Source organism: Octopus sinensis, linkage group LG4, assembly GCF_006345805.1.
Source record: "Octopus sinensis linkage group LG4, ASM634580v1, whole genome shotgun sequence".
NCBI lineage: Eukaryota > Metazoa > Mollusca > Cephalopoda > Octopoda > Octopodidae > Octopus > Octopus sinensis.
Window position 1 is genome coordinate 19,034,355 of NC_043000.1, and position 23,051 is coordinate 19,057,405.

General features: G+C 36.7%; 1 protein-coding gene across 1 annotated transcript in view; it reads right to left on the reverse strand.

Annotated features, from left to right (window-relative positions):
• LOC115210764 (contactin-like) overlaps positions 1 to 23,051 on the reverse strand; it is an 87,317-nt gene that overhangs the window by 42,557 nt on the left and 21,709 nt on the right. Inside the window, exons 6-12 of the mRNA XM_029779481.2 lie at positions 22,703 to 23,032; positions 20,417 to 20,512; positions 18,079 to 18,318; positions 12,602 to 12,722; positions 8,214 to 8,395; positions 2,990 to 3,259; positions 2,174 to 2,461 (exon numbers count right to left, since the gene is read on the reverse strand). Coding sequence (XP_029635341.1) covers positions 2,174 to 2,461; positions 2,990 to 3,259; positions 8,214 to 8,395; positions 12,602 to 12,722; positions 18,079 to 18,318; positions 20,417 to 20,512; positions 22,703 to 23,032 — 1,527 coding nt within the window. The remainder of the gene's footprint in view (positions 1 to 2,173; positions 2,462 to 2,989; positions 3,260 to 8,213; positions 8,396 to 12,601; positions 12,723 to 18,078; positions 18,319 to 20,416; positions 20,513 to 22,702; positions 23,033 to 23,051) is intronic.

The window sequence follows — 23,051 nt, forward strand, 5'->3', positions numbered from 1 at the left end:
CACATCAAGCTAAAAATGAGAACAAAAATCTCTCTCAAATCTCACCCTATTGCTTTAAACAAGGTAAAGTTGACTTCTGTATGATAATTTAGTCGACTCATTTAGAGTGTACCTAAGGCCAAGTAACAGCAGCAACATTTAATGTTATACGTAACTGCTACATAGTCATCACCCTCAGCTCGAATCAGGACCCCGATAAAAAGGAAAGCTAACCCAACGTTTTGATAGACGAAGTGTACAAAAATGTTTCTTGTACAAAAACGTTTGACGCATATTGCCTTAGGGTTTCCATTTTTCCGAAGTAATATCCAAATCTCTATATATAAAGCTGAAGTTGTCTGTGTATGGCAGGTTTGGTAGCCTTCAACTAACACTATCTCCTCCGAGACCCTGCGACGCAAGTTGACCAAAGTTGATAGTATGATAGAAGAAGGCTTGCTCTTCCTTTCGTAGAAGAAAAAATTCAAATCGGACAATGTTAACACCAAAAATTATTTACATCAAAAGGTGCTTTTTTCTATGAAAATCCCTATTTTTTACGATTTTTTGACTGCTGTGTCGCCATTTTTCGATGTATTTCAACCAGAAAAAAGGGCGCTTAAAGAGAATAACAAGCTACATAATGTTGTTTATAGTGTTCATGCATAAATTATACATCGCTGAAAGCAGCAGAATCAACAGACATTCTAAAAACCAGGAAGAACGTTGAATGTAAGCCATTGGTACCTGCCAACTCAAACGAGAATGGACAATATGATGGTGACAGTTCAAATGGAAACATGTACCTGTTGTCATTGTCTTGACACGTTTCAATTAATCACGCGAAAAGGTGTCCACTCGACACCAGGCCATAATTGATCGGAGGTGACAATCAATCTTTTCCATTTCCTCTAGTTCTTTCCCCCCTCCACCTCCCTCCGCTTGTTTGCTCTTCTTTCCCTTTCCGTGTCTTCTACTTGAATATCCATCCCACTCCCGTTTTCTACTGTCGTCGTCGTCGTAACGGCTTTTGTTGTCATCATCAATTTAGATTCCCATATATATAAATATGTGGAGGCGCAATGGCCTAGTGGTTAGGGCAGCGGACTCGTGGTCGCAGGATCGCGGTTTCGATTCCCAGCCCGGGCGTTGTTAGTGTTTATTGAGCGAAAACATCTAAAAGCTCCACGAGGCTCCGGCAGGGGGTGGTGATCCCTGCTGTACTCTTTCACCACTCTTTCTCTCACTCTTTCGTCTGTTGGCCTGCTCGCTTAGCCAGCGGGGTGGCGTCATTCGAAGGCTAAAACAATGCGAACGCATTGTGACCAGCGATGTGTAACAACATCTGATGGTCTGGTCGGTCACGTGATCACGTGGTCACGTGATATATAAATATATACATATATATGTGTGTGTGTGTGTGTATACACACACACATATAAACAAATATATATATACCGACAGATAATATATATATAACCGACAGATAATATATATTCACATATATATTTACATATCAACATTTCTATATTGATGTATGCAATATTTATATATATGCGTGTGTGTGCGTATATATAACATATATATACATTTCTATCTATCTATCTATATATATATATATATATATATATATATATATACATACATCCCCCCACATCGCAACACTCCGCCCCCACTACTCCACACCCACACCACCACACCACACCACATCACTCCATACACACTGGCACCCACACCCATACTCGTCAAAGTCACTAGCCCCTATCCACACACACGCACTTACACATTCTCACATACACACACACGCTCCATCGTTTTGGGCTCATCAATACTGTATTATTTCCCCTTCTTTCAACCTCTTTCGAAACTTTTTTTTCTAATCAGTCGGCATGCTTGACCGCTAAATCTACAAGTGTTTTTTTAATTTTTTTATTCTTTCTTTGTTTATTTTCTCTTATTTCTTTCTGTTTCTCTTCCCGAAATACTTTGACTTTTCAAAACAATGTTACGTTACCATTATTGAATATAAGAAATTTATTTTAAAAGACTTATGACGAAAAGTTAATACAGATAAGAATCTATAAATTTATAAATAAAATTCGTACATACTTATATCAATAAAATAATATTTGATAATTTTTTTTTTCAATTCTGACACCATCGAACATAAAGTAATCGAAAAAGAAAATCATACCCGTAACGACTATGTTAAAAGTCAAAGTTGCCTGTCCGAATTTGTTACTAGCCGTGCACGAATATATTCCTTGGTCGTTTGCATTAAGTTTCTGGATGCGCAAATAACCATTTGGCAGTTGCTGTATTCGTGAAGCAGTAAGATCGTTCATTATTTCTTTGCCTTTCTGTTTCCATGTTATATTTGGCTGAGGAGCTCCTTCTGCCTCGCACAGAAGTGTAATATTGCCGCCCATGGCACCTTTAATATTTGTTAACGCTTTACTTCGGAGGAAATTGGGTTTGAAAGCTGAAAACAAAGGATGATGCTCATTATGAATAATAATGTCAACAACAACAATAATAATGGTTTCTGATTTAAGCAAATTTATGTGGATGGTACTTGTCCTTCTACTGGAATGGTGCTTTATATAATCGACTCCGAATGGATGAAAAGCGAAATTGAACTCGGCGGGGCTCGGACTCTGAGATAGACTTTGCCTTTTATTCTTTCGGTTTTGATTAAAAGAAAAGTTGGTACTTTTCAAGAACTAACGTTGATGATATTATTTACATTATTTACATTTGACGGATATTTGTCCTCAGATTGTTTGTTGTTAACCCCAAGATTCCGAGTTCGATTCCAGGCAGTGACCTGAATAATAATAATAATAATAATAATAATAATAATAATAATAATAATAATAATAAACAAATCTTGTCTCCAGTAGTGTCACCACATCTTCAATAGTAACTTTTGATGAACTGTCACATAATAGAGATAACGAGCCATATAAATAGAAGTAGTCATTTCGAAATATAAAAAACGTGGCCTTACCTAGTACTGACAGTTGCGCCGAACTGTATGTTGTGCCATATTTATTTTTAGCAACACACTGGTACATTCCATCGTGATGTCCTTTCTTGGCAACATTAATAATTAGTATATTGGCTGATATAACTACATCTTCTGAAGTACGAAGAAGGATTCCGTTCTTGTACCAAGTATAAGAAGGATTTGGCTTACTGAAGGCTTCGCAGTGCCATACTACTTTGGAATCGATATCAACAAACTGAGGTTTTAGAGGCATGGACATTATTGGTTTATCTGCAAAAGAGAATATTACAACTATAATTATAGTTATTTTTGTAAGGGCGGTGGATTGACAAACTCACGGGAGCATCGGTAAAAAAAATGCCCTGCGGTGTTTGTTACAGCTCTTTACGTTCTGAGTTCAAATCCCGCCGAGATGAACTCTGCTTTTCATCTCTCTGTAGCGGGGTCAATTAAATAAAGTTTCAACAAAACACCGGCATAGATGGTATAGACTAATAGTCTTCCTTCACAATTACTGGTATTTAAATTGGAAACATTTTATTATTAACTAGCAGTATCGCCCGGCGTTGCTCGGGTTTGTAAGGGAAATAACTATAAAGCATTTTTAGAGAGTTATAGCCAAAAAATAGCATAAAATGCATTAAAAATGGAAAAAAAATTATGGTAAATTTTTTTTAAATCGTTGACTCATCGTAGACATTTTTAGAGAGTTACTTCCCTTTATTTAAAAAATATGCGTTAAAATGGAAAAAATGATGTTAAATTATTTTTAAAATCGTTGACTCATCGTAGACGCGCGCTAATACCCAGAAGGGCTCTATATGAATCACGACTATAAGATACCCGGTTTTGGTTAAACTGCATCGCAAAATGTGGGAGTAGTTAGGAATCTAAATCGAAGGGGACAGACACTCACACAACTTCACTTTTATATATAAAGATAATTATTGTATTAATTCTTGTGCGGGATCGTGGATAGGCAGAATTATTAAGCATCCGACAAAATGGCTCGCAATTTTTGTTCAAATTCTAAGTTAAAATCTTGTCGGAGCCAGCTTTGTCTTTCGTCCTTCCTGGGCCGGTAAAATAAAGTACCAACGAAGTGATGGGGCCAATTTAATCTATTAATCCTTTTGGCCCCAAATTTGCGGCGTTGTATTTGTGTTGAATATAGTTATATTATATCTATTGCTATTTAGACGATTGATTGATTGGCAGAATCGTTAGAGCATTATTTGTTTCGGCTCTTTACATTCTGTGTTCAAATTCTTCCGAAGAAAACTTTGCTTTCACCTTATCAGTCGATAATACTGGTCAACAAAAAAAAGAAAAAAATTTTTTTTCATGGTTCTGGTACGATCTGGTCTCAGTTATGGGTAATCAAAGGTGCTGATTCTGAATATGACAACGGTTAAGCCGTATCGGCTCTAGTTTTCGAGAACCAACATATCAGTTTTTGTGACTCATATTAGGTAACTCATACTATTTTCTCCATGCTACACTTATTATATTTGCTTATTATCAACCGATTTTTTATTTTCTTTTTTTCAGATCACTCAGTTACAACTAACAAAGGCTTTTATTGTAACAATTCACAATCACTGACTCTATTGGAAAAAATGGAACACCACAAGTGTGTAAATGATCCCAACCGATATTGTTATATTTGTGAACTCTTCACTCAAGAAAGCATTAAGAAACTTACCACCAAAGCAGCTAGATTTAACTATAAAGACTACTTTAAAATCTCATTAGGAGACCAAGAAAAGAAATGGACGCCTCATATAGTGTGTAGATCTATCTACACTTGAGTGTCAATCACCTGAGTGAATGGATGATTGGAAGCGAAGTGCAGGTTTATCTTTTGCCATACCAATGGTGTGGCGAGAACTCAGAGACCATAGTAATGACTGCTACTTCTGCCTTACAAACATCAAAGGAATAACTATCAAGACACAAACTACAATACAATACCACAATCCTTCAGCAATCCGACTAATGAAGAATTACCGGTTCCAGTTCCACCTGCTGAACACGAGCTGAGCACAGATTCCAGTAGCAGCTCTATGGATGATGATTATCAAGACGAACCGGAGCCAACTGAATTTATACCTATTTCTTTATTACCCACAAAGGGCTAAACATAGAGGGGACAAACAAGGACAGACATAGGTATTAAGTCAATTACATCGACCCCAGTGCGTAACTGGTGCTTAATTTATCGACCCCGAAAGGATGAACGGCAAAGTCGACCTCGGCGGAATTTGAACTCACAACGTAACGGCAGACGAAATACCGCTGAGCATTTCGCCCGGCGTGCTAACGTTTCTGCCAGCTCGCCGCCTTAACTGAATTTATACCGTTTAACCAGGGAGCTCTTTTTGATCTTATTAGGGACCCGGGCTTGTCTAAAGAAAAGGCAGAAGTACTGGGACCAAGAATGAAGCAACGTAACCTGCTGGAAACCGGTGTTCGCATCACAACTGCTTCTCATTGGCATGAACAACTTTTAACATTTTTCAAAATAGAAAATAACCTTTGCTATTGTAATGATACTGAGTCTCTCATGCAACAACTCTACAAATCGGATTCATACAAATCAGATGACTGCAGGCTTTTCATTGATTCAGGCAAAATACTCTAAAAGCCTTCCTCCTACATATTGGAAATCAGCTTCCCCCCGCCACTAGCCCAGAAACAATATAAGAGACGCCACGACAATATAGCAAGGCTCATCCAGTGGACACTTTGCAACAAGTATGAACTTGACAAAGAAACAAATTGGTACGACCACAAACCCAAAGGCCTCATCGAAAATGATAATGCAAAGATCCTGTGGGATTTTATGATTCGGTGCTACCATAGATAGAGAAGTCAGACATAGCCTTAATTGAGATAAAAAGTAAACTATGCTAGATCATAGATATAGCATACCCAGCTGACAACAAGGTATGCGATAAGGAAGAAAGAAAAGTCGATAGGTATGACAGATTAGCTTGGGAGGTAAAGCAGTTGTGGTCGATAAAAAAGGTGGCAGTGGTACCAATAAATATGGGAGCCCTGGGAACAGTGAGTAAAAATTTCGAGAAGTACATAGAACAAATAGAGGCTGCAATAAGGGTGGAGTACTTTCAGAAAACAGCACTGCTTGGAACCGCTCGAATACTCCGGAAGGTGCTCGAAAAATAAGAGGTGTTACCTTAGTTCACTGGTAGTGAACAGCTGGCACTGTAGTACATCTCCAGCGTTAGAAGCTGTGCAAAGGCAGTAATAATAATAATGATAATAATAATAATAATAATAATAATAATAATAATAATAATAATAATAATAATAATAATGATAATAATAATAATATTAATATATGCATTTAGCAATTATATTTATCTATTTTAATCACAATTTGATATGGACATTCAAATGTTCACATTGTTTGTTAAACGGAATTCATGGTCATTTAAATGCGTGGTGTTACAAGGAAAAAATGACGTACAGAATATTAACTAATTTTCTATAGGTTTCATATGACATCCTGTAATGCCATTTGCTGTTTGTTAAATTATCGTCACTTCTTGAATGCAAGCAGAATTTTACAATGTTTTACGATTCGGTAAGAGATGACATAGTAACTCTGAAGGGAGTTAAGGAGATTATCTTCTTGATTATGTGCGCACATTAACCTATTGGAAGAGCAAGCATATTTACAGATTTTTTTTTTACTTGTTTCAGTCATTTGACTGCGTCCATGCTGGAGCACCGCCTTTTAGTCGAGCAAATCGACCTCAGGTCTTATTCTTTGTAAGCCTAGTACTTATTCTATCGGTCTATTTTGCCGAACCGCTAAGTAACGGGGACGTAAACATACCAGCATCGGTTGTCAAGCGATGTTGGGGGGACAAACACAGACACACAAACACACACACACACACATATATATATATACATATATATATATATACGACAGGCTTCTTTCAGTTTCTGTCTACCAAATCCACTCACAAGGCTTTGGTCGGCCCGAGGCTATAGTAGAAGACACTTGCCCAAGGTGCCACGCAGTGGGACTGAACCCGGAACCGTGTGGTTGGTAAGCAGGCTACTTACCACACAGCCACTCCACAATAAATAAACTTTGAATGGTTGAGCCAAAAAGAAAGCCTATTAGATGTAGCAAACTTGTTTCCCTCAAATCATACCATACCTTCTTAAATAATGAAACAATACTTTTGATAATGCCATCCTATAGACCTGTGAAATGATGGCGTGGTCATGGTTGAAATGCTATTAATCATACACATGATAGATGTAATGAATCAGAGCTGATCTAGGGTGAAACGGCAATAAGAAAAATACATTTCAACGGACACATTTTATACGAAAGCTAAGAAAACTGCAATAGTTCCAGATGAGAAAGTGTTGGTTCTTTTAACCGAATGCATTTTCTCCTCGGAATAAATGTACTATTTTATTTTGTAATTCAACCTTAATTTATTGAGCTGGCTGAATCTTTATCCCAACGGACAAAATTCTCAGCGGTATTTCGTTCTTAGCTTTTTACGTTCTTTGTGCAAAAATCACCGAGGTCGACTCTGCCTTTCTTCTTTTCAGGGTCGATAAAATAAGTACCAACTGAGCACTGTGGGTGATAAAATAGATACCAACTGAGCACTGGAGGGGAGGGGAAGGTCAATAAAATAAGTACCTGTAGAAGACTGGTACCGATGTAATTGACTTAGCCATCCCTTCAAAATTACTGTCTTTGTGCCAAAATTAGAAAGAATTCTATTACTCAACATCAAATATACTCAAATTGTAGAATTTGGACCATTTTAATTTAAGAACATGAATTGTTATGAGGATATTTTTTCTAGTGTTACCATTTATGTCCATTCAAACGCCGGTTTGCAGATTTGGGAAACGTAGCATTCTGTGTTTTGCATTTTTCGTATTCCATCAGAAAAAAAGGTTCAGTTTAAACGAAATAATTTCTTGCTTAAGTGTAATAAAGTTATGCTAAAAATCTCTTTCATATCAGCTGAAATTAAATAAAAAAAATTTGAATCATGATAATGCGTCCTAATGAATTAGCAATTCAGCCAAAGTTCATCTTTTTATTTTCATGTCTTCTTAGCATAGGACACGAAACAATAACTTAGACACCGGAAAGTAAATTTGGTAAATATAACGATTAAAAAAGAAGATAAAAAGAATGTTATATACTACTCACTTTGAAAACGAAGCGAATATACCCTCTCGTCTTGTGCTATTTGGCTTTGTACAGTACATTTATATTGTCCTTCGTCTTCCCACCTAGCTTCTTTTATGAGCAATACTCGGTTGAGATCACTTAAAATTACTCTATCAGAGAATTTTCCGTCAACTTTGCTCCAACTGTAGATCATTTTATTTCTAAAATGTTAAAAATAAAATTTAGAAATATTCATAATAATAATGTTATCATGTACATTGTTTTGTCTTGGCATAAAACATGGGCTACAGCAAATATTTGACATCAGTGACGTCGCAACTCATTTCTACTGCTGAGTGAAACGGAGCTACGTGAACAACACGCAACCCCGGTCCGGGATCCGAACTTACAACCTCACGATCGTAAGCTCGACTCTCTAACCACTGAGCCATGCGCCTTCAGTACTACCGACTTTAAAAATAAATCATCAAAAAATAAGTCGCCAAAGCCTTGACGAACAACAAAGCATTAGAACTGCAGCAAAGCTTTAGGAACCACCACTACAACTACCACTACTAGCCTCACTACATTCATTTCTATAATATCATATCAGTAGATGAAATCTATATGAAGAGTTATTTCATTTCACTGGTGGCGTGGAGAAGGCAGGCTTGTATGCATGGGCGACTGCTAGCCTTCCACAAACAACCTCGGATGAACTTGTACTTCAGAGGGAAATACCGCAGATTTGCTTGTCAGTTGTTTGACCGTAACCAGTTGGCCATGTCTCATAGTGGCTGACGATTTGTGCATCTCTGATCATGAGCAGAAGTAGTGGGGGAGCATCATAGCTATATGTTAAAAGGAATTCTGAGAGGTTTGGATAATTCACCTCTGGAAACATGGGTGTTTCGTTCAACATCCTTAAACAGTCCTTATTCAGGGACCTTTTGCTCGGATGGGCTACTCAACCAGAAGAAAATTCTAACTGGGCCCCACCTGCAAGGTCATGTGATGTTTCTCTTGATATGAGATCACCATGTTGCGCACATATGGTTGTGATGCATGTGCCTGGTGTACCCTTATCAGACGGGTAGTCATGATGGGTATACTGGGCTTCGTATATTTTACCCCAGTGTCACTGTGATGGCATGCATTGCTCTCTCACTCAATGGAAGACCAGCAGTTGCCCATGCATACCAGTTTCCCTTCTCCACGCCACCGATGTTATCCAAGAGAAAGGCAAAGACCGATGCAGTTTGACACCAGTGACGACGCAACTCATTTCTACTGCAGAGTGAAATGGAGCTACGGGAAATAGAGTGTCTTGCTCAAGAACACAAAACACAGCCCGATCCAGGGATCGAACTCACTACCTCATGATTGAGAGACCGACGCTCTAACTACCGAACCATGCGCCACCAGTACTACCGGCTTCAAAAATAAATCATCAAAAAATAAATCGCCAAAGCCTTGACGAACAACAAAGCATTAGAACTGCAGCAAAGCCTTAGGAACCACCACTACCACTACCACTACCACTACTAGCCTCACTACTAGATGCCAGCATTCATTTCTATAATATCATATCAGTGGATGAAATCTATATGAAGAGTTGGATCTTTTCCTTTTGAAAGCCAGATTTTCCTAGTTAACTAAACAATTTGAAACTTCGTATACTGGTAGAATGTGTCAAAAGAAAACATAATTGTAAACCAAAATGAAAACGGAATTGTAATTTCTAAGTTTAACGTTGTTTAATAATTCGAATTTTAACCAATGATATTCTTTCTTTCGGCCTCATATTATTTACTGCTTCTCAAAATATTGTTACTGTGACGTAAACAGCTATTTTGTGACGTAGTTAACATAGCTAAAATGTAAACACCACCGTCCCATATAACAAAGTCCTAAACAGACAGAATAATAATAAAAATACGGCGGGCTTTCGAAATAGCTGTCGAGAATAAAATGAAATTTCGATGGTAAATTTTTGGAGGGGTTTCGGTAATTTTCGTCACTCTAAAATACATGTAATTAGCATTAAATCTTATTTTTCTGAAAAATCCACGTTTTAAAACATTTTAACTGCCCACCACTTCATCGTGCCTTTGGAGTAGGTGTCACACTTGGGATGGTCAAACCTAAAATACCTTTCATCATAGGTAATTGCTTGGAGTTCACCTTGAGAGCTAAAACTATATATTTGGTTTCGATATAAAAAATAAAATTGCACAAAATTTTGGCACAAGACCAACAATTTGGGAGGAGGGGTTAATCGATTACATTGACTGGTACTTAATTGATCATGAAAGGTAAAGTCGACGACGTCGGTAACGTGAGGAGTCGGAAGAAATGCCACAAGGTATTTAGTCCGACGCACGAACGATTCTGCCAGCTTGCCCCACCTCCTTCCTTAATAATATTTCTTTCCCCAGTAAGTACAAGGCCAGAAGCTGATGGGAAGAACTAGTCGATTGTATTCAACTGGTACTTATTCTATAAGCGCCGCCCGAAAGAAGGAAAGCTCAGCAGTATTCGAACACGGAACGTAAAGATTCGTAAGAAATGACGCTAGGCATTTTATCCGATGCACTACCGATTCTGCCAGCTTTACATTATATTTTTCGTCGAAGTTTAACTATGTCACCTTGATGATATATTTTTACGCGTGGACAAATAATAGAGAGATAATGTGGATCAGATGATATTACATGCTGACAAGGGCTTGGTAAAGGACTGTTAGAATGTTTAGGGATACGGTCCTATACGTTCGGGTTTCAACCCTCACCGGAATTCAAAACAAGCCGTCTGTTCTTCCACGGTCGAGAAAATACATCGATCAAGTATTGGAGATCGATATAAATGATTATACCCTCCACTCACCCCAAAATATATGCTTTGTGTCTAAAATCAATATTACAAATATATTGTTATTGCTATTTAACTCAGGTCATCCTGATAAACCCGGTTGAGGATCAAAGGGTTCCAACTATGACCAACCTGTATTTTTGCGTCCCCCTTTTTTTCCGATATAGCATCTATGATTATATTAGCCAATGTACCCTTCCTTTAACCCAGTAGTATATGGTTTTAAGGGGATTTGGGTGTTATTCCTAGCACATCGACGAGCGAAAACGTAGAGGGGCCCTGATTATGTGCGAGTATGCGTATGGATGGGTACGTGTGTGTATGTGGGTGCATACAAGCCAAATAACCGGTTCAAGGCGTGTGTCAAACTGAAGAATCAAAGCGTGTGCACAAGTTTATAGTAAATATATACATTGTATAGAGAAAACACCCCAAGCCTATACAAAAACACTGAATATGTGTTTATTATTCATCCAAAGTAAACGTCACAAAACAGCTGTTTACGTCACAGTAACAATATGTTTAGACGGAGCAAATAATTTCAACTCAATACAGAGAATACGATTGGTTAAAATTCGCAGATTTAAACTACGTTTAAACTTATAAAATACATTTTTGTCAAAAAAAACTAGTTGAAATTATTGTTTTCTTTTGACACATTCTACCAGTATACGAAGTTTCAAATTATTTAGTTAACTAGAAAAATCTGAAAAATCTGGCTTTCAAAAAGAAAGATCCGAAGAGTTATTTCATTTCACTGACGTCGCTAGTGTCATTCGAAATGGGATAAACGTCATAAAATGTCTTCTCCTACTTCTAAATATTTCAACCATCGTAAATCAACAAAATATCTTTTACGTAGTCACTCAACCTTCTAGTAGGTTCAGGGACTACGGGATTTTAGAGAGTTGGATGCAAGAGATAGCATCCGGATCGCTTTTAAAATCATACACTACTGCCTTTCAAAAGGTCATAGGATGTAACCCAAAACTCCATTGAAGACATGCATGGAGATGAAAGCAATATTTCAAGGTCATGAAACAATAATTAATGTCACAGTACTTGGCATTTTCAAAGGGCCAGCCTTATTACACTCTGTGTCACGCTGAATCTCCCCGAGAACTACATTAAGGGTACACGTGTATGTGGAGTGCTCAGCCACTTGCACGTTAATAAATGAGCTGCGACGTCACTGGTGCTAGGCTGTATCGGTTTTTGCCTTTCCCTTGGATAACATCGGTGGTGTGAAGAAGCGGGGGCTGGTATGCATGGGCGATTGCTGGTCTTCCACCAACAACCTTGCCCAGACTTGTATCTCGGAGGGTAACTTTCTAGGTGCAATCCCATGGTCATTCATGACCGAAGGGGGTCACAACACTTGGCCTTTCTTTCAGTAATTAGTAAGCTTCTGTAAGTCGTGGTGCGTATAAGAAATATTTAGAGCTATTTGATATGGTAGAGACTAGATTTTAAATGTTGAACGATAGGATGGAACGCCATAATCCAAACAGTTTACCGAGACATGAAAATTTATGAAGAGAACACAAAATTCTTACGAATCATCCGATGATCCTTGAGCAAAACATTCCAGATAGACATCGTCACCAATCGTAGGTTGGGTTGGGAATGCAGCAATGAAGTCATTGTGAATAACAGGACCCCATTTTCCCTTGGAAACTGTAGAAGAAAACATTGAAATTAATAAAGCAAAAAATAAAGAGCTATAAGTATATATATATATATATATATATAATATATATATATATATATATTATGTGAATAGGAAGATGAATAATCTTGTAGTGGATTAATCAAAAGTTTAACCGATACCTTAGTAGCAAAAATCACAGCAGTGAACAGCACGGTTGGAGGTACAACCATCTGGCGTTGCAAACGTGCGTTGGTGCGGATAATTGAAATTAAAACATTATTGGTGAATGAAGAAATGGAGCTGAACGCAGATTGAACAGAAATCGTTTTATTTCATTCTACACGTGTTTCGAAAGGCACAAATTACCAAAATCCGATTGAATAATGGGACCATATTGTGTCTTTCTCTTCAGGAAGAAAAAAGGAAATCCGTTGGAAAAACAAAAACAGTGTGCTCCTAAGAGCCCATGGGCTCTTAGGAGCACAGTTCGATTTGTTTTTTGCTCTGCCTCTGTTCTGTTTTTGTTTTTCCAACGGATTTCCTTTTTTCTTCCTGAAGAGAAAGACACAATATGGTCCCATTATTCAATCGGATTTTGGTAATTTGTGCCTTTCGAAACACGTGTAGAATGAAATAAAACGATTTCTGTTCAATCTGCGTTCAGCTCCATTTCTTCAATTCACCAATATATATATATATATATATATATATATATATATATATATATATATATATATAAAGTGTGCAAGTGTGTTAATTGGTTTTATTTCTCATATTGTATGGCTATCAATTGTCTTGGCACGTTTTATCTCATCATTTCTTGTGGACGCGTATAGTATCTGTCTTCGAGTGTGGTTTTAATTTCGATAAGGCATAATTCATGGGTATTTTTTTTTATCAGATACTAATATGCAAAATTGAAAGGGATATATATTAATGTGTTTAAAACGGCATGAGTTAAAAATTAGATATTGCTTCGAGTCTGTGGGTTTGTAATAAAAGTCAGTTTCAATTTCTTTATCGACTTTTCTTTTTAGTAAGTTTCTCTTTGCTGTAATCCATTGTAAATTGCATGGCTGTGTTTACACAACTGAGAAATGTCTTGAATTCGTTTAAGCTTTCTATCCTTTCGGGACTACTTCGAATTGACTATGTATCAAGAATCACAACAAAAATATGGAAACTCCTTTTACCAATACACGAGGGAGAGTTGGAAAAGATATCTAGATGATTATTTTATTATGAAGAATGACAACATAGAAACACAAAGGGATCTGATGCACATGCAAGTTAAAATATAATACATGCAGAAACAAAGATATATGAAATAATGATATAAACTTTTTTCTCCGCTCATGAAATCTTAGGTTTCGTGTATTCGGATGAGCAGCAAGGTAGAAAGAACATTTCAAATTTGCAAAATCTCATATATTTAGTTAGAAGGGCCCAAGTTCCCAAACTTTCGATGAATTCAAACGATGGCATTGATATTGTAATCACTTCATTCTATATTAATAATTAAAAATTGGGAAGTTAGACAATCCTAACTACAAAAAAATAGGCTAAACAGCCTATTACATTCTTTCCTTCTTCCTGAGAAGTGACTCTTACACAAAACCTGTTATATGGTCCGAGAGGAAATGGTTGTAGCGACGGTGTAGGTTTTCTGTGCTTCTTCGTGTATACTGAACTCATATTTCACGGGCGGATCTGATTACTAATACAATTGAAATATAATTCCACGTATTATATATATATATATATATATATATATATATATATATATGTATATATATATGTGTGTGTGTGTGTGTGTGTGTGTGTGTGTGTGTGTGTGTGTGTGTATACGTGTGTGTATACATACATATATATATATATATTTACATGTGTATGTATATATGCAAGAATTTTTACATACATACATACACACACACACACACACATATATATATATACACGCACGCATATATAATGGAGGTTGCGTGTATGCTTGCGTCGTCTGCGTGTCTAATATTTTGAAATGTGGTGGAAAGAGACATTAAATCAAAATGATATAGACAGGAAGATTAGACCAAATAAAGAAAGACAAATAAAGTTAATAATAAATAATAAAAGTAAGTCAAAGTGAAGTTTAAATTCTTCGGCCTGTCACAAAGCATTTCTGTGTCTGCATCAATGACAATGGACAATGCAACTGATTATTGCCAGAACTTGCTTAACCCAGAGTTTGAGTATCTCTGTATATGTCCGTATATGAAATTTCAGATCAACAATATCTGTCAGAGAAAAAATTAAGGGTTAGAAGTATGAAGTTTTGAGCGGATATGTTTTGGGCCTGTCACGCTCTGTTAAAGATTTTAGATTCAAGTTTAGGACGTAACAGAGGAGAACACCCAGAAAAAAGAAAGCGAAGACAGTTTGCCACAGAGGTCGTTTAGGATTTGACATCACGGATTAAATGTTATGCTGCAGATACACATTATTCTGAAATATATATATATATATTAAGAATCCTTGATATTCCTTTCCAGTAAGTTTCTTATCTAGTTTGTCTTTGAAGTGTCCCTATTGTGAGGAAGTATGGCATTCAAAGAAACCTTCTTTCTTTTCATAAATTATTGCAGAATTTTACCTTGTATTACAATTAAAATATTCAATTACGTACATTCACTCACCACTTGTATAAGGCTTTGCTTTTTGCAACGGTACCTAATAACACCTAAGTGGGAAATATTATTTGGAGTTGAGAGTTTATTTTTCCAAGCCCTACACACAACTCTGCTAATAGGGGATTACATACGGAATTTTATACTCAATATTTGGTTACGTTTCAGAGTGAATTAACTAATAATAATAATAATAATAATAATAATAATGATAATAATAATAATAATAATGATAATAATAATGATAATAATAATGATAATAATAATAATAATAATAATAATTATTATAATAATAATTATAATAATAATAATAATAATAATAATAATAATAATAATAATAATGATAATGATAATAATGACACAGAAACGCTAATACAACCCAGCAGGACAACTGACAAAGTAACTCTAAAAGACAGGAATATCTACAGTTTTCTGTGAGTATTTTGAATTTCCCTCAAAATAAATTAAGGAACTTACATATCTACAGCTTTGAACATACAAACGAACACATCAAAAAACATTTAGAAACTTTAATGTCTTCAATTTTGTGAGAACATTTTGTCTTCCCTTCTTCCCTGACTAACAGAATATATAAACATGCCTTTTATTGTAACAACAGAATTAAATGCACGATAAAAAAATTAAAGAAGTAAGCACCTGCCAATATATACAAACTACACAACTACAAAAACTGCAAACCACGGCAAAACATTTAAAAAGAAAAGAAAAATTCCAAAAGAAATAGAAAAAGAAATTCAGAAATTCAAAAATCCAACAAGGTGAACACCTCTTCCTCCGACTATTCCCAAAGACTGGATATCTACAATTTCCTGTCAATATTTTAAATCTCCCTCAAAATAAAATAAGTTAGGGAACTTACATACCTACAGCTTTCGAACACACAAACGATCAGCTTTAAAAAAAAATCCTTTAATATCTACAACTAATGTGTAACTACTTATCCTATCCTCCCTCCCTGAGTATTCGAAAATGTAAACATCCTTTTCATTGTACAAGTCCTACTGTATTCTCCAACTGGACAGCCAAACGAACATCTCAAGAAAAAAAGTATTAGATAGTTTAAAAGAACAGATAGCATGATACCGTAAGCTGCAAGTAGCAAGCTCACTACGCATGCAAGTCTGCAGGAGTTCCAACAAAACCCAAGTTACTAGAAAAATAATAATGATATGTATGTATGCAGGTTATATTATATTATATTATATTACATTATATTATACTAGCAGTATCGCCAGGCGTTGCTCGGGTTTGTAAGGGAAATAACTATATAAGCATTTTTAGAAATGTAAAGTATAATAGCCATCTCAATATGGCTAACCACAAAGGGGGGGGGGTGTTACTGTAGCTTTTTACGTTCTGCGATTTAATAATACATTTTTAGAGAGTTACTTCCCTTATATAATTGCAAAAAATGCATTAAAAATGGGAAAAAATGATGGTAAATTTTTTTTTTAACTCGTAGACTCATCGTAGACGCGCGCCAATACTCAGAAGGGCTTTATATGAATCACGACTATAAGATACCCGCTTTTGGTTACACTGCACCGCAAAATGTGGGAGTAGTTAGGAATCTAAATTGTAGGAGACAGACACACAACTTCTCTGTTATATATAAAGATTATTTAATATTATATTATATTACATTATATTATATGTGGTGACCCTCCTGTCGTAAATGACATATGAGTGTTCTGCAACTTCTTGCTTGAAACGATACTGTACACAGATTTTTTTATAGAGATGAAATGTTTGTGTTGTACACTGGCTCACTTCCTCCATTAAATCGACATGTACAAGGTGTTCCATCCAATAGATGTCAAAGTAAACACGAACCAGCGTCAAACGAAATTTTTGGCTCAAGAACACAACGCACTGCCTAATCATAGAATCGAAACCACGATTTTTGCGATCGTGAAGGCAATACCCTAACCTGGCTCATGTGTTTCTTACTGTATCCTGAATCCTGGCCATCGGCTCGGCCTCGGTGTTGCAGGCAGAACGGTTGATGCTAATCTCAACTTCGCCCCGCACATACTAACCCATAGAGTTACAATTGAGGGAATTATGAGGCAAAAAATTGAGGCCGATGAAAGTCATAGAAATTCTCTGACAAACCAGTTCTGACTTTTTCCGGAGGTATGGGAAGAAGCCGAATCCTGATGCCACACATATGATTTTTCAGCAGCAACTTTCTCCAGCCAGGATTTGACCACAGTCTCCAGCCTAAGGCCCTGTTCAATAATGTGAGGCGGCATGATGTTATCCTCGCTAGTGACACACCCAAACACTATCAGAGTTTGGGGAACTTCATTTTCATACTCTCCATGTCACGTCTTGCAGCATTTATGAGGTACACAGAGCATTGAGCAGCACTCGTGATGTCGGGCGAATCACCATGACACAAGTAACTCCTTAAATATTCAAATGGCTTCTACTTCGTCATGTCAACTAATTTTTTTTTCTCAATTAAAACTTTAATCCTCATGCTTCCCAACGTAGTTGACTGTTTACCAATACATCAAGCTGAACCTGAAAAAAAAGGAGATATAAAATATTGTCAAAATTAGCCCCAAAACCCTATATGACAAACCTGAGAGTGAACCAGTTCTCTATGACGTTATCAAATTTTACGAAAGATAACTGCAAATAATGTGTTACTATTAAATATTATGAAATAGTAAATAAAGAAACTTACTTTTGTTTCTAACAATTAGTCGAATGGCGTTACTTATGCGACTTGGAAGTTGTGACGGAATGTGATCAACATCGTTTATATGATGTTTGATAAATAAGGTAGCAAGGCATCGATATTCTCCCATGTCTGCTGAGGAAACTTCTGAGAAATACAGTTGGCCGTTCCTGGATATAAACATGTATTTTTGCTTTGTAGTTCGAACGAAATTCATGTCACCTATCACCCATTGATACGTTATTGCTGAAGACACATGGAAATGGATAGGAGTTAGAAATATTAAATACTTCTATAGAAACAGGATTACGGATGTTAACGGAATTTAGAAATCTATAATTGAGTTCATACCTTTACCATGAAACATAAGTAAAATGAAATGGATATCGATTCTCAGGATCGATATCCAGTTGTAAACTCATCTCATACGTATAAAACTTCACTCCGTTGAGGCATCATCAAGACAACGAAAGAACCTCTAAATGGTCGCTCAGTCTGTTAGAAATTGCAACCAAATTTACTCCGAAATTCCATCGTACCATTTTCGAAACTGAAGGGCACATTGAATAATGAAGTTCTTCACGGATTGTAACGGTTTGAAAGGTCTTTATTAAATGTGCTTGACTGGAGTGAACCTAAGGCTATATCAACATCAAGGTTGATATGCGGCGAGCTGGCAGAAACGTTAGCACGCCGGGCGAAATGCGTAGCCGTATTTCGTCTGGCGTTACGTTCTCAGTTCAAATTCTGCCGAGGTCGACTTTGCTTTTCATCCTCTCGGGGTCGATAAATAAAGTACCAGTTACGCACTGGGGTCGATGTAATCGACTTGATCCGTTTGTCTGTCCTTGTTTATCTGTCCTTGTTTATCTGTCCTTGTTTGTCCCCTCTGTGTTTAGCCCCTTGTGGGTAGTAAAGAATAATATATCAACCTCAACAACATTTTTCATTTGCTTGATCTGCAGAAAGGCTGTGTCTGTTACCTTCGTAAACTCTATTAAATTGAAATGAAATCGGGAAGCTTAGAACGGGGCTGATGATTAGAGTTGGACCTAGGCAGGATTAAGTCAAAATGAAGGATGAGAGAAGAGACAAGTGGGGTGAGAGTTCCTGAGTGGAGGAAGTACAAAAATTACATGCTTCTATAGTATTGGTAGAAGAAAATCAGAGAAAGAATGCACCACCCCTATAGATCATTGGCTGGAGTATGTTTATAAAAGACACCTTGCCAACCAGTCGAGTTATCTTTGGGTGTTGTCTAGAATGTATATCTATATAGCAGCAATACCGTCCAAGAAGTGGGACCAGTATTCCATTGTAGTCCTTATCTTAGACTTATAGAGTCACCAAATATAGAAAACTGAAGTATTTTCTTACTCTGAAAGGGAATGCCACTCATTGATATACAAACATTGCTTTGTTGAGGATGTGTTCGCTGAAGAGGTCCACAAGGATGGTGAGACCTAGCATCTGAAGCCAACGTGAGCCGGGATAACGTTTACTTGTTATGTACAGTGAATGTATCATTTTGTTGTTTTTACTACCGAAAATAAGCATGGCTCAAAATTTCAAACGAACGTGACATCAGTTAATTTTACATTACTTGTAACGACATAATCGTTTTTTGTAATTGTTTTTGTCGCCGCTGTTGCAGTTTGCCGATGTTGTTGCTAAACCTCAGATCAGCCCTGATCAAGGACGCAAACGACAAAAAGCATTTCAGCTTGTAAATCTCAGACCACATTATTCTATTTCTATTTCCTGTTTATTTTTTTAAGCGTGAAGATGTGCCTCCTTTTTTGCTTACATTTTTAAGCTGTATATGTCTTTTTTTATCTTTTACTTGTTTTCATCATTAGAACACGGCCATGCTGGAGCAATGCCTTGAAGCATTTTTAGTCGAATGTCGTTACTCCAATACTTATATTTTTAAAGCCTGGTACTTATTCTATCGGTTTCTTTTGCCGAACCAAGTTCGGGGACGTAAACACACCAGCAACGTTTGTCAAGCGGTAGTGGTGGAGACAAACACAGACACAAAGACACACGTAGATATACATATGCATATATGCGACGGGCTTCTTTCGGTTTCCGTTTAATAAGTTCATTCACAAGGCTAAATGCGGATTAAACCAGTGAGATTAAACTGGAACCGTGTGCTTACCACACAACCATGCCTGTGCTTATATATACTATATATTACTAATGTAACAAAAGAAAAGCGAAATCTATCTCTTTTGATCATGCAGTGAGCGCAGTGTTAGTTCTAAGATACTAACTACGCCCGTACTGCTATAATGAAGAAAAGCATTTTAGAGATGGTGTAAAAATATATACAAATTACCTGGTTTAAATGAAATGTGGCTGCAATGAATTGAGGTTGACTCGTAAGCATCAGCATAAACCGGTTCCGGGATGACGTTGGAGAAATCACCAAGATCTGATGGAAAGCATAGATTGTGTTATGTCAACATATATTTTTTCAATGAAAGACAGTTGTAAAAATGACATCGTCTCTGATGAAGAGATATCCCTAATATCTCCCAGAAACAGCTGTAAGACTTACTTTCTCTTTATAAATGTCCTGAAAACTCCACACAGCCTTGGTTTTGTTGTTTCACTTTATTTAACATATACATGCTCATACAAGACCCGCATTAGACTTCTCACTCGCATCATTATCGAACCGAGAGTTAAACTACGGTCCTTCCATAGCATTTACATAGCGTTACCTGCCACCTTGGGTCTTCTGGATACCAACACCTTTCATATATATATATTATATATATATATATATGTTTGTATGTATGTATGTATGTATGTATGTATGTATGTATGTATGTATGTATGTATGTGTGTGTGTGTATGTATGTATGTATGTATGTATATATATATATATAATATATATATATATATATATATATAGGGAGTGAGAGAGAGAGAGAGAGAGAGAGAAACAGAGAGAGACTTCGAATAATAGAATCAGTTTAGCAGCTGACCAAATACTGTACAACTACTTAGTTATGTCTTCGTTTTTTTTTTTCTTTTTGCATGTTCCAAGTTCAAATTCTACCCAGGTCGAATTTGTTTGCTGTCGTCTTCCCGATGTTGATAAAATAGGAATCAAGTTTCAGTATTATGAACAATTTATACCTCATTGAAACGTGTGGCCTTGTATCAAAGTCACAAATTCACTTTAATGCTGCTTAAAGCGACAAGCGTGTAGAAGTCATACTGCACTCAATTTGTTTTGATTATTATTAAATTCTAATCCTGTCTTGAAAGCTCTACGAAAACAATTTCACATTTTAACCTTCAAGGATCAATAAAATCTAATAAAATTATATTGAGAATTTTTTACCCTCTCAGTATATTTCTAGTACTATGAAATGTCAAAAGCCTTTCTAGTACTGATATATATATATATATATATATATATTATATATATATATATATATATATATATATATATATATATATCTTGACGCGACTTCATCAAAAACTGTTTTCCAGGGCTCAGTTGTAGGCGGGTGAAGAAGAGGCAGAAAAAGAACATCTTGCTTCGTTAACATGAAAGATTCAACCTGTTCCAACTTCGGCTGCATGTGAAGATAGGAACATTGGCAATTGTTGATTGACAAAGCCTTCGGAATACTTCTCCAACAACAGGCTTTTGTGACTAAGACACGGACACAGCGTACCTATTCTGACAGAGAATATGCCAGTGATAGAGACGGCAGTAAGTAGTTGTAATTGGAAATTTACTTACTTTGTGGTTTAGAATAGCAATCTGTACATCGTACTTGACGTGGATATTCTACAAAAATGTCATAGCACTGCAGTATTCGTCATGAGAAAGCATCTCGTATAGATACATAGTGCTAAAAAGCACAGATGTGTCGTAACACTGTACGTCTACACGAGATACTCTCCCAAGACGTTTACCACAGAATTGTGACTTTCTAATGGTATATCGATATTATGTAAGATATGGAGATCGCTATTCTGAACTAATGCTGTTTCGATCTCTAATAGTATAACTAGAAAGGGTATGGCCTGGTCAGCCTGTAATGACATGCATAAGATCTGGTCATCAAATCTAAGTAGAGACTTCAAACTTGAAATCTTCAAAGCCACAGTCGAACCAATTCTACTATATGGCTCAGAAACCTGAAGTTATCAAAGAAGCTTGAGAGGGGGTTGGATGGAACCTACACTCGCCTCCTTATGAGAGCTCAAAATCTCTCGTGGAAGCACCATCCAACCAAAATGCAAATATATGGGAACCTACCACCTGTGTCATCTCTTGTGAAAGGTAGGAGAGTCCAGTTTGCTGGACATTGTTGTAGAGCTGAAAAAGAAGTAATTTCTACTCTTCTCCTCTGGAAGCCATCTACTCGCAATACCAGAGGGCGCACACTCTCCTACCCTGATGTAATCTCCAGGGATACAGGCATCCAGCAACCGGACCTCCGTAATGCCATGATGGACCGTGAAGTCTGGCGTAGCATGGTAAATTCCATTGTCTCGACCACGGTCGAACAATGATGATGATATCTGTGGCTTGTTTTCCATCCTATATGAAATGTAAAAATATGACAATCATGTAAAAAATCTATCTCTCACTCACATGCAAAAGATAGCAGAACGATATTTCCCATAACTTTGCCAAATTCGTTTTCAGCACTGCACTGATAATAGCCAGCATCACGATTGTCGATGGGATTGGAAATGATCAGCCTTCCATTGGTGAGTGTATAATGAGAATCCAAAGCAGTCACCTCCACTGTCGTGTTGTCTTGGAAACGATGCCATTTATATACTGGCCTAGGGTTACCATCGGCTACACATTCAAGGAATATGTATTTCGACGATTCGATGATTACCGTATCAGCTGCATCGATAGTTATGGTAGGGCCTTTACGGATCTCATTCCGGTTTCGCAACAGCTTGCCGTAGCCTGTTGAATAAAAGTTACA